Source organism: Manihot esculenta, chromosome 11 (genome assembly GCF_001659605.2).
Source record: "Manihot esculenta cultivar AM560-2 chromosome 11, M.esculenta_v8, whole genome shotgun sequence".
Classification (NCBI taxonomy): Eukaryota; Viridiplantae; Streptophyta; class Magnoliopsida; order Malpighiales; family Euphorbiaceae; genus Manihot; species Manihot esculenta.
The window spans coordinates 25,173,742-25,190,867 of record NC_035171.2 but is presented as its reverse complement, the minus strand read 5'-3'; the positions used below and the strand labels follow the sequence as shown (position 1 = coordinate 25,190,867).

The window sequence follows — 17,126 nt, the reverse complement described above, 5'->3', positions numbered from 1 at the left end:
ATCTAATCCAATCAATTAATCATAAAATCCAAATTAATCAACAACTTCTAACCTAATATACTTAATCAAATATAATAGTTAAATTATAAAATAATTCAAACAGTATCAAAATATAACAGTAAGTAATTTACCACGATTGTGTAAGGGAGAGATGCGAGCGACAGCCATCAGGGAGAGATTCAAGCCGGGAGCGACAGCCGTGAGAGAGAGACGCGAGCCGCAAGCGATAGCAATGAGAGAGACACGAAAAATGGAGAGAAATGACTCTGGCTTTAGCGAGTGGGTGGGTGGGTGGCTGGCTGCGTGATTGGCGACTGGGTGGGTGGGTGGCTGTGGGACTGAAGACGCGAAGGATGGAGAGAAGAGACTTTGGCTGGCTTTGGCGAGTGGGTGGTTGCGGGACTGGCGACTAGATGGGTGGGTTGCCGTGGCTGTGGGACTGAAGACGCGAAGAATGGAGAGAAGAGACTCTGGCCTGCTTTGACGAGTGGGTGGGTGGGTGGTTGCAGACTGGCAACTGGGTGGATGGATGGTCGTAGCTGCGAGACTGAACTGAAGGACGAGAATGGAGAAGGGACGAAAACTGAAGGACTCGCGGCCGTCTGAGACTGAGGTTCGTCTGAGACTGAGGTTTGAGAGAGAGGGAGGTAGGTGGAAACTTGAAAAGTACCGATTGCCAAAGTGATATAATAATCTTATCATAAAACGCAACGTTTAAAGCTAATTCGGTCGGTTCAGTTCGACCAAATTATTTTATCTCCAAAACCGAACCGATCAACCCGAAATTTTTAAAAATTAAAATCGAACCGAATCGATTTTATTTTGAAATTAAACCAAATTATTAAATTAAATCGATTCGATCGGTTATTTCAGTTCGAACCGAACAGTGCTCACCCCTACATATATGTCAAATTAAAGATGCTTAAAACCTTGTTACAATTAAGAACTTGGCGATATTAATACTCTCTCCTTGCTATGAAGTCACCCTTAACCTCGAGGCTTCTTTGTTCTGAACAATATCAGTCTTTTCTTCAGGCAGCTCGTGTAAATTGGATTATGAACTTTGAACAGGAGAGAAATGAACTCCTACACCCCACTTGTCATAGCTAGGGCTGTACAATTCGTTAGTTCGGTTTCGAACTGAACCGAACCAAAAAAATTAAAAATCGAATTATAAAAATATTAAAAACCGAAAAAATCAATTATAAAAATATAACCGAACCGATAAAAATCAATTCATTGTTTGAACACATAATAATAATACTTAAAAAATCCATAAAAATCCATATAAAATTTAAAAATATATATAAAATCAATATTTCAATGTATAAAATCGGTTTTTCGATTTTTCATTTAAATCGAACCGAACCGAAAACCGAATAAATTGAAAAATACTAACCAAACCGAACCTTCTGATTAACCGAACCATTAAACCGAAATTGATCGGTTTGGTTCGGTTTTTCAGTTCAGACCGATTTATGCTCTCCCCTAGTCATAGCAACTCGGACCTAATTGCTTGCAGCTGCAGCTATTCAACCTGCGTTGAGATAAACCAATATCATCATATTATGCCATTACAGCAAAGGATGTAAATTTTCGCATCACGTCAACTTCAACCGCGCAAACGTGGCTGCCAAATCCATAGCCTTGTTAACATGTACTCCATCCGTTCCCTGAACCAAAACCATCATAATATTATTAAAGAATTTACTTGTTAGAAGAAGAAAAGGAAATAATAAGAATAAGAATAAAAAAAAAATCAAATAGTTTTTCCTTTCGAGTTAAAAAAGAAAAAAAAAAAAAGGATTGAATTATTTCATACCCAACACAAAAATCGACAAGGAAGAAATCAATCTAATTTGAAGTTTTTACAAAATTGTAGATCCAAACAGGGTGTGCAAACAACATACATATTGAAAGACCTTTTAATCATCAACTAACCTGGCCTGTGGCAAGACCCCCTTTCCCTTTACCACACCTCCCATTCAGCGGCTGCAATGCAGTAGTTAACCACTCAGACACCTCCAGCTTTTTGCTCTTGTCCGACTTTTCTGGTACTCCCGCACACACCACAACCTTGTTTGTAGTTTCATCCATACTGAAAACCATAATTGAAAGCCCCTGGCCACCCAACAACAGGCAATTGAGACAACTTTTGCATGATTATATACTAATTCAAAATGCAAAATTATAATATTCATAAGAAGTTAATTGCCACCTTCTCTGAGGCTTTCAAAACTGCCTCACGGACAGCAGCTGCATCTAGACCTACATCAACACGAGAAATGCAGAATTGCTTCCCTTCTGAAGCAGCAACTTCAGCCATCTCTGTTGCAACCTTGACAGCCTTCTGCATATTTTCTTCAGCAATCTTCTTTTGTGCTTTTCTTACTTGATTCTGATAGAAGTGGTTTTTGGTACATAATCAAGGAATCAGATAAAAAAGTACTGTTGAAAACAAGAGAATAAATAGTAATACACAGACGATGAAAAATGAGCCTGAAGTAGTTTCATGATTAGCCCGGTAGCAATACCTGAAGAACAGATATCTTAGACCTAATGTCAGCTTTCTTGGCTGCTGGAATAGGTGCCGAGTCCACACGACTTTTTAAAGAGGCTACTTTCTGTTGAATGGAAATATAAATATCATATTCGGTTTCAATACTTCTGGTACTCCAAAATTAGAACTACTTGATAAATTATATTATATGATCTGACAAGCAAAAGACCTTCAAAAGACAAAGTAGCTAAAAACCAAAGCAATCTCCAAATTTGAAGCAAAATATCAAGAATTTTTTCAAAGCCAAGAATCTCCCTAATGGATCTTTTTGTCTAACCTTTTTCAAGAATACATCCTCCTCCTACCAAAATCATTATCATCATTTCTTTAGAATTAAGGACCTGAACCAACATGCCACTAAACAAAGGCAGCAATTGTCCACATAAATAGTTTCAAGTTATCAGCATGTACACTAGAGAAACTTTAAAAATGGGGAAGGAGGAGAGAAGGAGATCCTCCCAATGTGCTGTCACATATAATCTCCTTCCCAATGTGCAGTCACATAAGAGAAGGCAGAGGAATAGTTTCGGAGAAAAAGTAAAGAGTTGGTTTGGAGATTAGTTAAACATTAGTTACAGGTTGTTAAAGGAGTCAAGATTAGGTAGCAAGAAAGTTAAAAATAGTTACTATAGCCAGATCTCTATTAATTTACAAAATAAAAACAAATAAAAAAAAAAGAAAAAAGAAAAGAGTAATAGCTGTATGAGAAGCATCCAAAAACAATATCAATTCAGATGATCTTTCTCAGCTATTGCTCTTCTGTTTCTCTCTTCTAATACTCCCTGTCTACTCCAACATCTATTTATTCTTCTGTAACTCTCCTTCCATTCAGTAGAGAGGCTGTTTCAAAGTTGATATTGACAAATTGGTATCAAAGCAAGGTAAAGGAGGGGCATTGCTTGACTCCTTTTCCATCAGGGCTGCTAATTCTCCAAATTCTGTGAGGAAGCTGTTTCAGGTTTTTCTTCTATAATATTCTCTTCTATGTTCTTTCTCAATTTCTTCTTTATCCATAGTTATTAAAGGCCCAAGACGCACAAGATGCACTAAGGCACCAAGGAGCGCTGGAGCCTAGGCGCTCGCCTGAATGACGCAAGTCACAAAAAAATAAATAATTAAAATCTACATAAATATGAATAATTTATAAAAATTCAAATAATATTAGATGATTATTTAAATTTACCTACTTTTATAATTCCATAAGTTTGGTGATATGATAAAATTCTATTACAAATTATTTTTATTTAATGGTTTTTTAAAATAATTTTAAACAATATGATAATTAATTCAATGTTAATCATATAAATTTAATTTACCCTCATATTTATAGAATACATTTTACAATTTCAAATTTCAATTGATAATTTAATGATAATAATAAGAAAATTTTAAATAAAAAAATTAAAATACCTAAAAGTTCTAAACTCATTAAATAAAAATAAATTATTTTTCAGTTTTAATATTAAAAAGAAAATAACAAAAAAGGGATATACAGCTGTGTCAGCAGCCAAGTACCAACCAAAAGAAAAATGGACAACATGACAGTCAGCAATAGACCGAAGAAGAAGAAAAAAGAAAGAGCTTGGCCTTAGATTTTCTTTATGTCAGCAATAGTGGTGAAGGAGGAGGACAAGAAGAAGAAAAAGAAAAATAACAACTTACCTATAGATCTTCTGGAGGCAGCTAGAGAAGACAAGGTAAGTTATTTTTCTTCTTCTGTTTCTTCTGCTTCCTTGTCTTCTCCTTTTTCTTTCTCTTTCACATTTGCTGGAAGTGTGAAATTGGGGTTTGATGCGCTTGGAACACAAAGGCGAGCCTAGATAGGGCCTTGCACCTGGTGCAACTTCGCAACGGCGCCCACCTGGGGGGCTTTCAGATGCTGCCCTTGGAGCCTGGTGCTCCTTGCGCCTGAGGCGTGCCTTTCACAACAATGTTCTATTTGTCTTCTACTTCTCTTCCTTTCCCAGCTTTGGCCCTATTTCTAGGGTTTATAGCTGATAATTCTAGATTCCTTCTGCTCTTCTTCTTGTTTCCTTCACACACACACTCTCTCTCTCTATTTCCCTCTCTTTCTTTCTTGAAAATTCCTTATTTTCAAATTTTTGGTGCAGCTTTTCTTAAAATTCTTTTTCCTTTCTTGATTTTCCCGCAAAATTTTCTGTCCATTACTTCTTATTATTCTTTTCAGAAATCAGAACCGAATCTTTCTCTGGAACCAAATCTTTCACATCTATCTTTTCCTGTTTTGGATGATTACAATAATCAAGTAATGAAAGTGCAAAATTTGGAACAAAAGATTCTCAAATTGGAATATTGATAGAGTGAGTAGGAAACACACAAAGAGTGTTATAGAAGCTTTTATCGGCAAGACTTATAATCAACAGCTGCAAGTAGATCGCGACTCAAACACTTAATCATCCATTCCAGAAAAGACTAGTTTCAGATAAGGATGAGTTTTATTAGACTAAGAATATGCTATCATAGTGCTATTTTATTATGATAGGGATTTTACTATTTTATTTTAAGTAGGACTTCTGATTTACTTGTAATCTCTATTTATAGAGATGAAATTTATGAACAAAGGATGCATATTCTGAAATACAAATCGATATTAGAGGCTCTCTCTTTAACGAGTCTTGAGGTAATGGGGTTCCCTCCAACGAGCTCTATCACAGCAATCATAGGTTCAGCAAAGCGAAGAAGAAACAAAAATAAGAGAAAGACTGCTACATCTGAAGATTCGGCAGTTCATTGACCCGTGACAAGATCCTTAACCAGAGACTCAAAACATAGATTACAAAAAACAGAAGGAAAGAATACTGAATGCTTTACTGAAAGGAAACCAACTCCTCCCAATACTCAGTATTCTCAAATAAGAACCACAAGAAAGAAAAAGAAATAGAAAATTATCTAGCTCAAGCTAGCCTACCTATTGCCGTAAAACAATTCTCCCAAATCAAAAACATATCCCTTACAAGGAATCATTCTATATACCTGTCCCTGTGCTCGCGTGTCCCTGGCAGTGGTATCTACTTGATTCTCTCAAACAGAATTATTCCCTCTCTGATTTCCTTCCACCTATCCACTTCTAGAAACATTCTGCTTGGGTACTGTGGCCCAACAACATTTTTGCTCTATTACCGCTGCTTCTATCAGATATGCATTGCCTGATGTTATCAAGGGGGAATTTAAAAGACATGTAGCATTGCTCGATCAAAAAATAGAAGAATCCAAAAAATTACTTCAAGCTGCACCACTCAAGTTACATAGACCTGAGACTTCTTGGTCCTTGGAGTAATAGTGGTAAATTGGGATTACACAATCCAAGAGGGGGAGGCCAAAATGGGTACAATCTTAAACAGAATTGGATTAGGAAATGATCTCTGACGAGCTTGACCCTTCAAGTAATTTGGTTCTCTTTTACTCTAAATTTTGTCATTTTTACTAGTGAAGAGCTTATTAGCAAGAATGCTGTAGATTTTCAAGGTAATGACATTAAGAAATGGACAAAAGTGAAGAAGGATGTGAGACGCTGAGGATATCAACGAGAGAGATTGCAACATTTAACGAGGAGAAAATGGAGGGTTCTATTCATGTAATTTAACGAGTGTTTGGGTACATTATATTATATAAATAGAATAGAAAAAAAAAATGAAAAATCATGTAATGATAAATATTGCATAAATAGATCATTAAATATAATCAAATACATCATCTAAAATACAACTAAATAATTATTTTCTATTTAAGAAGAAAAACAATGTTTTGTTATCCATGCTCTCCATCTTGGGAGAAAAGAGTGTTCTATTAATTGTGATATTCATCTTACAGATCTCTGTAACTCGAGTATCCGACTGTATGAATATGTGTCGGCAAACAGTCCATGTTGTGTTCCATGCTGCAACACATTGACATGGGTGCAGGATGGCAAAATGAAGAGTCAGAGTATCAAAGATCCAGATAATCCTTTGCAGCCATTTCTCTTCTATTCTCTTACTCTATCTCTTCTACTTCTCTCTATTTTCTCTTAACATAGTGGAAGCCAAACATGACAACAAAGCCACATCTACTGACCAAATAAATAATAAAAACTTACCTTTTCCAGCAAGCTTCCATCCATCTTGGATGCCTCATCAACTTCCTGCTCAAGTGAAGATGCTAGCTCCAATGCCTTAAAAGCACCATCAGTTGTCACAGCAGTTATTCTTCGAATTCCTTTTGCAATCCCCTCCTCTGATAACAAGGCAAATGCCTTTGCTTCCCTTGTATTTGAAATATGCGTCCCTAAAAGTTTTGATTTTGTGAAGAATTTATGGGCAATGTCAGTGGAAAACTTAAAAGCATGCAGGAACTAAAATGTGAGAGAAGAAAATAACCTCCACACAATTCTGCTGAGATTGACAGCCACTCCTTATTGTCTGGATCAGCTAGGAGTTCCTCAACTTTTCGACCAATAGCCACAACTCTAACTGGGTCCGGATAGACCTAATCCAAGCAGACAAGACGATGACGAACTTCACATAAATAAAATTCATTTCAAAAAAGGCAACTGAAGTGCCAGGTTACCTCTCCAAAAACAGCTCGTAAACCATTGATCCGCTTGGCTTCAGAAAGAGTTGCTTCCTTTGCGGATACTTCTAATTCTGCTTTGATTTGCTCGTTCACAATAGATTCAATCTTTCTCAAATGGTCAGGATCCACCGGCTTGCCTACACAAATTTCATAGGCAAGTATAAAACTACCCCATGAATACATAAAGCATATTGAGCACATATAACACCTCAGGAATAGAAGTTACAATGAGAAAAATCAAATCTTAATTTTTCAGGAAGAACAATTGATCCCTTCTGATCAACATGATTTCCAAGCACTTCCTGAATGCAAACAAAAAACAACTCAAAAATGCATGGTCTTCAGCCATGAAATACAAATTAAGAATATACATATGTGAATTGCAATGGAGCATACCCTGAGAGCAAAATTCAACATGTGTGTACATGTATGGTTTGGGGCAATGAGTTTACGCCTTTCATAATCCACCTGCACAAGTCATTAGGAGAGTATAAATGGTAAGCATTAAGAAATCATAGAACTACATACTGAGACAGCATGCAAGTTGCAAGATATACCTTACAGATAACTTTATCATCCACAAAGAATTTGCCTTCTCCAGTAAGAGAACCAATATGAAGAATAAATCCTCCAAAAATTTGGACATTGGAAACTTGGAATGACCCAAAAGTTCCTTCAAGTGATCCAGTATCAAAAATCTACAACCAAAAGACTAAGAATCAGAGGATACAATCACACAAATGCTACAAAACTAGAAAGAAGTCTAACTGGGTTTAAAGCAAAAAAATTGTGTACTACAGTCTACAGCATCATACTGGCAAGTAGTTAACATATTACTCTATGCCTATAAAATTCAAGTACTATTTCCAATATACACATCCGGAAACCCATATATGCCCATCAATTATGATTTGACACATCTCAATGAGAGTATGCAAACCAATTATAATGACACAATACCTGACCACCTTGCTCAGCATAGAAACTAGTGGATTCCAAAACTATACCAACTTCATTGCCATTGTTAGAAGTTTCCAAGAACTCCGAACCATTATAGATGGCTTTTATTACACTTTCATGATCCTGAAAAACAAATTGCAAAAGCAGAAAAAGTTAGAAGGATAATCAGAGCAACATATAGATTAACAAGTATCTTAAGGGATAGAGGTTGAGATGATTAGAGCATTTGTGTTTGTTGACCATTTTAGCAGATTTTGATTCAGGGAGAGAGCAATGAGAGAGAAGAGGTGATACCTAGCTTTGTGACTCTAGATGACCTTACTCAAGGGAAATTCGTCAAATATGAGCTGCTATTTCAATGGACCTCATCAAAAGAGCTTCCTAAAGCAGGCGGGAAAACAATTTTGATAGTGGTAGTCGACAGATTCTCCAAGTATCGCATTTGATAAATATCTCATCTAAATACAATTGTGAGTATTGCACCTTTTTTTTTTCTATACTATACTTCGTATACAATGATTACCAGAATCCATTGTTAACTATAGGGATGTGGTTTTCACAATCACTGATCATTTTTGGAGAGAACTATTTTGATTATGTGGCACTAAATTAGCCTTCTCCACGACATATCACCCACAATCAGATGGACAGAAGGAAGTAGTGAATTGCACAATTGAAATGTATTTAAGGTACTTTGTTGGTGACAAATCCAAAAGTTGGATGGGAAGTATCTTGCACGCTTTAATAACCGAATCAAATTGTAAAAGGCTCAAGAGAAAAGAGCATGAGTTGCCTTCTATTACGAAGCATCTAGTAAACTCTGAAATTCCTCACATAAGTAACATTGAAATTTAAAACCAAAAAAACATAAAGGAACAAAAGGCACTATATGTATTGCATCTCTAACCTGGAACCATGTAAATTTAGAGGAATCCTCTGTTATAGAAATACCCTTCTTATGCAATGCAGATGTGGCATCAGCATCCATGACAATATCACCACCAGCTTGCTGCCAAGAATATTAGCAAAGAAAGATGTCGCACCAAATGTCTACAATCAGTTTCTTAACACTATCAACTTATATTAATATCAAATTTACAAAAGTAGAAGAGACAAAGCAAACTCCAGATACCTTATTTTGGGCATTCCTTGATCTTTCCCTTGCCTCATCCATGGCATTATTGAAACCCTCAACATCAACTCGAAGTCCTCTTTCTTCTGCCATCAACTGGTGGGAAACTAATCATTAGGATGCACTGAAACATAAGAAACATATATAATGGAACAACAAGGCACCCTAAGTACCTGTGTCAAATCTAATGGGAAGCCATATGTGTCCCACAAGACAAATGCATCCTGCATCCAAAAGATGAACATGTTCAGATATAGGCAAGTTTGTTAAACTAGCTTTTTAAACCTACCGCCGATGATAGGATTATAAACTTGATTTGTAGAATTGCAAGATTTTAGGAACTACATAAAATTATCTTCAAAAATATCTACATCCTCATAAATGTTATAAATAAGCTTTTTAATTCATTGTTAAGTATCCAATTATTTTAATTTTAATTGTAAGATTTTATGCACCAAGTTATCAATATGAGAATAATTAAATTTATTCAGTAATTTGATATATATGCACACTCATGTTTGAAAGCATACTTCCAATTCAGAAAGTTGTAAATACAAATAATAGAGATATATTAACTATAAAGAATATTATATATTTTGATGAAGAAAATATAGAAATTAGCTCATATGTCATATTTACGACAATGACATAACAAAATTTTCTGAAACTAATACAAAAAAGTTGCAATGTATATGCATTATATTTGTAGTTTCCTAATAACAGTTATTGCTAGATTTAGAAACTTATAAAATACAGAAATAATGTTAAAAAATGACAGTGATTTTGATAAATTAAAAGAGAGTATTTTTTTGAGATTTCAAATATACAAAATTGCAGAACCATAAACTTGTAAACTTATAGAAATTATTCTTTTATTTAATCACTATTTGAAACGTGATTCTATCTCAATTTAATTTATTTTGATGTTCCATATGTTCTGACTTGTTTAGATGATTATAACTCATAAAATTGCAAAAATCATGAATTTACTTGCGATTTTAAAAACAATAGATGTAACCGAAGTAAAATCAAGAGAAATTCTCTCCTTTCATCCGATGTATCAAGCTATAGAAGGAATATTTTTTATTAGCGATCTAGGTGGTGAAGAAGTACAGAACATTGTGAGGTGTACTTGCCTGTCCACTCAATACCTTCCCCTGAACCTCCTGCGCAGCCTTCTTAAATTTCTCAATTCCCTGAAAACAAGTAGGATTGGTCAATCTTCCAAAATGCCAATTGGTGTGTCATTGCAAATGGCTATAGGTTTAGTATAAGATCAAGAACATGGCTCTAAGAAACTCTGAAATTTTTTACACCCATTTGTAGAAATATGTAAATGATGCCAACACAAGCAACCAAAGAAGTGAGTTTTTCAGGGAAAAAAATGAAAGATAAATATTTATTTATTTAATTATTCTTAAAAGGGAGGGTCAAGAAAGAATCATGTAAATACAGTAGTAACCATTGAAATATCTCATAACAACAAATTTAAATGGTTCTTAGAAACCTAGGTTCAAAAGCAAACCTATTGTTCCTGGAGGTTGTGATATACACAATTATGTGATGTGGGAGCATCTTGGAAGATGACAACAACAAAAACAAGAATATGTATTTACAAGTTTCTACCGATAACTTCATGACTACTATATACATTTACATCACACATTCATTTTACAACTTTTCACGCATAAATTTCAGTAATTCTACAAAACAATAAAAATAATAGTAATAAACCCTAAGATCAGGACTGATCCACCCATTGGTCCTTCCTATGTTGAAATCAAGAAAGCACTTTAGTTCTTGATCAGTACAAGTCAACAGTCCCATTGCTCATAATTTATAGGATAATAAATGGGGAAAAAATAACATCATTTTGGTGAAAGGACACATTTGTTTTGGTTTATAAAAGCTAAGGACCAAAGTGATTGGTCTAAAAAGGAAGGATCAAAAGTGTGAGCTAGACCAATCTCATGGGAGTATTTTATGATTGTCCCAATATGAAATAAAACAAACCCAACTAGGTATTAGCCATATTGATTTATAACTTACAGAATAGGATATACAGAGATACTATCAATGATAGAGATAGAGAAAAAGCCAAACTGTAAGCAATGTAACCAAGATGGTCCATGGTCACTTATTTCTGAATTGAAAAACAAAAAAGGGACATGACGCATGGGAAATACAAACTTGGTGCTTACCTTAAGCAAAGTCTTTCCAAAACTTGCTTCCTCTTCTGCAATTATTTCTCTAATATGTTTCTCATTTTGTTTTAGCTCTGGGAAAACATCACCCATCACTTTCACAAAGACATTCACTAGCCTACAGCACAAATCATCAAACCAGTTGGGATAAATTTAATGTTTAACTTGAAGATTTCATAAATCCATGTCATATTTTTCTTTCTCTTTTTCTTTTTCTATGTGGGGGAGGGGGAGAGAGGCACAAGATAATATTGACAAAATGGCACCAGGTATGGCCCTGAAAACAGTAATGAAACACAACAATGACATTGTATTTTCCATCCCTACCCACTAAAAAATCCTGCTTGAGCATTCAAGACCTCACTTCCATACCGAACAGCTCGGCGTAAAATCCGTCGGAGAACGTACTCACGACCCTCATTGCCTACATAGCAACAATTCAACAAACATAAAACAAGCTATATACTTTACTCAAACCATAAGAATACAAAACTGCCAACCTCCATTAAACAATATGATGTTGGCCCCAATTCTCAACTAGTCTACCTGGACAAGCACCATCAGCAATGGCAACTGAGAGTGTCCTAATGTGATCAGCAACAACCCTGTAGGCCATATCAACCTTGTCTACATCATCAAGACCAACCTTTCCAGAGTAAGGTCGTGCCCCTGTTGCCTACATGTAATTTCAAAGCACATATAAGCATCACCAACAACTTTTTTTTTCCTGAGGTAGGCAAGAAAGCACTCCAAAAGGACAATTAATAGGAAAATATTTGGATAAAGACTTTATTATCCCCCATCAAGGGGTCTAAATGAGTCAAGCTACTCATAAGTTAATCAAAATTGCTCAAGAATATTCAAATTGACATGTGAAACAAGTGGATCTCAAACTTGACTGATTGGACTTGGTTAATGATTATAATTCTTGATGTGAGTGCTCATGATCCTTACTGAGTACTTAAATGTTCATAATTTCAGGAATATTCTATATCACATATATTATTTAAATAATAATTTATATATCACATTTGCACTAAACTCTATTCGAGCTAGTAAACGAGTCCATATAAGAATTTAATGATGAATGAGTTGAAATCAAGTATTTCAAATATTCCATCAAGCAGAGTTCAAGTCAAGTTCAAATAATACGCATGTTAGCTTCACCCGACTCAATTATACCCCTACTCGCCAGCCACACACACTCCACACACCCCCAATCCACAAAAAGAAATGCACCCTAATAATAAAACTTCCAGAAAAACCCACAGAAATGGGATCTTCAAGATTCAATAATGCTCTCTTGCCACCTGCCCCCACCCCCTCTTTTCAAGCAGAGTTGAAGTCAAGCTCAAATAGTACGCTATGTTAGCTTCACTCAACTCAATTACACCCCTACTTGCCAGCCACACACGCACACCCCCAAGCCACAAAAGGAAATGCACCATAACAAGAATAAAACTTCCAGAAAAATCCAGAGAAATATGTATCTTCAAGATTCGCTATCGCTCTCTTGCCACCACCACCACCACCCCCCAAAAAAAAAAGGCTCCCATAAAACCGATCTAGAAAATAAGGGCAAATAAAAATTGAAAAACTTACCTGCTGGATAGCATCAAAGATGGGCATGAACACATCAGTATCATAATTGCTCATCTTGCTCTGAAGTACAGAAGTCAATCTCTCAAAACCTAGTCCTGTGTCAACATGCTTGGCAGGAAGAGATTTCAAGGAACCATCACTTTCCCTATTGAACTGAATGACCATTTAAACATCAGAAATAGAGAACTCTATTATTTTAGATTATTAAGCAATGTTAGGAAATGCAAGACATGACACGTTCAAAAGCATTGCACATTCCATGTTTACTAAAACATGCAGCACTACCAATTAATAAGCAGCCATAAAATGCAATTGAATTTCCATACCTGAATAAAGACAAGGTTCCATATCTCAATGCACGTAGGATCATCATTATTAACCAATAATTCTGCGTCGCGATTACCAACTCTATCATAATGTATTTCGGTACAAGGGCCACATGGACCAGTATCACCCATTTCCCAAAAATTATCCTATTCAGAGGACAAAAAGAAATTCATCAATTACATAAAAATTCTGAATAAATATCTGAAATGATTGGAAAAAGTCAAATCTGCACCACCAGCACAGAAAAATGAACAAAACATGAATAATAAAATCATGTTAAGCAGATACTGTTAATAGCAAAGTTCAGAAAATATGAGATTCAAGCATGCACTAAAATATGGTTACCAAAAATATGTCAGCATAAATTGATGTCACCACTATATTGCATATTACGCAACTATCAGCAATTTAACACCCCTGACAGCTTTGCTTACTTTTTTCTAGAAACATAAATCCCACAACTAAACTGAGCATATTAACATACATCAATGCCTTAAGAGGCACCACCTCCATATACTGGGTGTTGGCAAGAGAGATGACGAAGAAACAAAAATATTAAGAACAGCACATATATCCAATAAGAAGAAAAGATTTAGTTGCATCTAACAATTTACCATGTCCAATAAATTAATATTTCAAGAGAAAATCTTTTAATTAGATATTGCAATAAATATAAGAAAATGGAAAAATATGGCAGTATCCTTCTGAAGACGAGCATCGGAAAAATGGACGAAGAAATGCTTACTTTACAACCAAATGGTAGCACACGTCCAGGTGGAAGAAATTGGAGCCATATATCTCTTGCTTCAGTATCAGGAGCAAGACCAGCTTTCTCATCACCACCAAAATAGGTAGCATATAACCGATCAGCAGGCAACTTATACACCTGTAAGTCAATAATTAAAAGTGGAAAAAAATGGAGAAGGAAGAATGTTAGAGAGTAGAATATAACAGCATCTGTAAATAATTTGCGAAAATTTTACAATTACCAAGTCTAACAAAAATAAATTTGCCAAAATGCAGTTTCAAGTCAATTTACATAACCCAAATGAAAAAAGAAAATCAGTGAACGAACATAAACTCTTAAGTTAGGCATCCAAAATACCTTAGTTAAAAGCTCCCAGGCCCACTCAATCGCCTCTTTCTTGAAATAATCACCAAAGGACCAATTTCCCAACATCTCAAAGAAAGTATGGTGGTAAGTGTCCTTCCCCACATCATCAAGATCATTATGCTTCCCACCTGCACGAATGCACTTCTGGGTGTTGCATGCCCGTGTTAGCTTACTCAAGGCGGTGTTGGGGTCAGCAGTCCCCAAAAAAATAGGCTTGTATTGATTCATGCCTGTAAAAAATCAACACCCGATAGATATACACACATATTCAGTATCATTCCTTTCTTCTTAGGTAATCTAACACCACTATACCAGTAGATATATAGTTTAAAAGAATTGAGAAGAAACATAATCAGAGAAGAACAATAGAAGGTTAAAATCTAATTAAATGAACCATAAATTAGAAATTAAAAAAAAGGAAGGCAGGCAAAATCGAAATTCTACCAGCATTAACAAAGAGGAGAGTGGGGTCATTGAGAGGAACAACAGGACTTGATTTCCAGCGAACGTGATTTTTATCCTCAAAGAACTTAATGAAAGTGTCTCTGACTTTCTTCGCCGGCCACTCGAGCTCCGTTGGATCTAAACCCGGCATGACTGGAATTCTAAGCGATGAAGACGAATAAGATGATGAGAAGTAAGCGTTTAGCGGCTGACCCGGGGAAACCCTAGCAGCAACCGCCACCAAGGAAATGAGAGCACGAAGAGCAGGGCCTTTATGAGTAAGCGAGTGAAGACCCAGACAAAGAGATGATGATGCTCTTGATATTCTCTTCATTAACTTCCAAACGCCAACAACTCTTTCGCTTTCTACCTATATTTTTGTTCTTATTTTATTTTATTTTTATATAAATGTAACTATTTAGACACGGACGAAATATCTTTATTTTTTAATTAATATTTATAATTTAAAAATATAATTATTTAATTTCTATAACTTTAAAAAACAATTATTTAATTTTATAAAAAAATAATAATTTTCTTAAATAAAATCAAAAAAATAAAATTTAACCTACTAAATTTAAATTTACAAGTTAAACGATTTAATTTTTATAATTTTAAAATAAATAATAATTTAATCTTTATAATTAATTAAATAATTAACAATCTAACAGAACAAAAATTATTTAATATATTTTAAAATTAAAGAGATTAAAATATTTGTTTCACTAAACTAAAAAGCTAGATAGTAAAAAAAAGCCTCCAAATTTTTATTTTTAAACATTTTATTATTTTAATTTATTTTTTTACAATCAAAATTCCAATAAATCCAATTTAAGGCTTCATATTTGTGCATCTCACGATATTTATTATTATTATTATTATTATTATTATTATTATTATTATTATTATTATTATTATTATTATTTTGAACCATGAGCAATAAGTAATGTGTTAAAAGTTTCTTCATAAAATTGTGTGGGAATAGTAATCAACTAAAGTGGTAGGCAGACGCGGAGGGAAGGTACGGCAAGGGGCACGTGCCGTACCGGTGACTGAAAAATACTTTGAAGGGGAATGAAGGGCAGACACGGAGGGAAGGTACGGCAAGGGACACGTGCCGTACCGGTGATCGAAAAATACTTTGAAGGGGAATGAAGGTGCCGCAGCGGCGCAGCCAGTGGTGCCGCAGCGGCGCAGCCAGTGGTGCCGCAGCGGCGCAGCCAGTGGTGCCGCAGCGGCGCAGCCAGTGGTGCCGCAGCGGCGCAGCCAGTGGTGCCGCAGCGGCGCAGCCAGTGGTGCCGCAGCGGCGCAGCCAGTGGTGCCGCAGCGGCGCAGCCAGTGGTGCCGCAACGGCGCAGCCGGTGCCCTACTAAAAAGAAGTTTCTGGCTCCGCCACTGGCGGTAGGTGTGAAGGTAAATATGTTTACTATTGTTATAATAACATAAATCATTCATTTCCCCAAACTAATTCTTAGTAATCTCTTCATTTTATAATTTTTATTCATTTTTTTAATTATCTTAAAATTATTATCCTTTTTTTTAAACTATAATAACATATAAATTTATTATTATAATTTTATTTTATTTTATTTTATTTTATTTTTAAAAAATCTTCAAAAATATTTTTTAATATTTAATAAAATTTAATATATTTAAAATGAATATAATTAAAAATTAATAAAAAATTATATTTTTTAATATATATAAAAAAATAAAATATACAAAAAAATTACAAAACAAAAAATTAATTTTTATTTTTTTATCTATTTATTATTCTTACTTTATTTTCACTAATTTTATAAATACTAAAAATTTTAGTTTTTAATTTATTTAATTCGATTTAATTTTGAATCGAACCAACCAAATGCTTATCCCAGTAAGCAATTAGCCAGCAAGCTCATTGAAAATGGGTGGGAGAGTTTTTTTTTTTTAATTTAAACTAAAATTAGAAGATTTTTGTGATTGAAGTACCTTATAACTCACTTATGTGTTTTTTAATGTTTTTAATCTCTTCTCGTAAATCATAATTGTACTTTTTTTTTTCAATTCAAATGTTTATAATATATCTCTAATTTTATGAGATTCAATTTTATTTAGATCATCAATATTCTTTTCTTTTATAATTAAACTTTTAATTTTTAAAAATATTCTTTTTAATTTCAAAATTTACTAAATATTTTAGCAGATTATAATTTTTAATAAATATCTTTT

At 34.6% G+C, this 17,126-nt stretch overlaps 1 protein-coding gene across 7 annotated transcripts; it reads right to left on the bottom strand.

The window, feature by feature from the left end:
• Positions 1-1,264: 1,264 nt before the first annotated feature.
• On the bottom strand, positions 1,265-15,274 carry LOC110626285 (alanine--tRNA ligase). Of its 7 annotated transcripts, XM_021772105.2 has the most exons (23): positions 14,916-15,274; positions 14,463-14,701; positions 14,103-14,243; positions 13,357-13,503; positions 13,031-13,183; positions 11,975-12,104; positions 11,756-11,852; positions 11,426-11,546; positions 10,361-10,420; positions 9,398-9,448; positions 9,225-9,320; positions 9,000-9,101; positions 8,093-8,215; positions 7,690-7,830; positions 7,529-7,600; positions 7,359-7,434; positions 7,127-7,269; positions 6,937-7,045; positions 6,657-6,844; positions 2,535-2,624; positions 2,219-2,398; positions 1,942-2,121; positions 1,265-1,673 (listed from the first exon to the last, which is right to left on the bottom strand). In XM_021772105.2, the coding sequence occupies exons 1-23, from the start codon at positions 15,247-15,249 to the stop codon at positions 1,602-1,604; spliced, it is 3,045 nt and encodes a 1,014-aa protein (XP_021627797.1). In that variant the 5' UTR covers positions 15,250-15,274; the 3' UTR covers positions 1,265-1,601. The 7 variants fall into 7 exon arrangements, 3 of the variants coding, with proteins under 3 accessions (XP_021627797.1, XP_021627799.1, XP_043817668.1); XR_006352516.1 differs by lacking the exons at positions 1,265-1,673; positions 1,942-2,121; positions 2,219-2,398 and adding exons at positions 4,223-4,800; positions 5,555-5,727 and having other exon boundaries at positions 2,535-3,643; XR_002489696.2 differs by lacking the exons at positions 1,265-1,673; positions 1,942-2,121; positions 2,219-2,398 and adding an exon at positions 5,555-5,727.
• Positions 15,275-17,126: the final 1,852 nt, after the last annotated feature.

Coding starts and splice junctions, on each gene's coding strand:
- LOC110626285 (XM_021772105.2), bottom strand. CDS start 15,249: ATGAAGAGAATATCAAGAGCATCATCATCTCTTTGTCTGGGTCTTCAC. Junction 7,831..8,092: donor ATGCTGAGCAAGGTGGTCAG/GTATTGTGTCAT, acceptor TTTTGGTTGTAG/ATTTTTGATACTGGATCACT. Junction 1,674..1,941: donor GGGGTCTTGCCACAGGCCAG/GTTAGTTGATGA, acceptor GTTTTGGTTCAG/GGAACGGATGGAGTACATGT.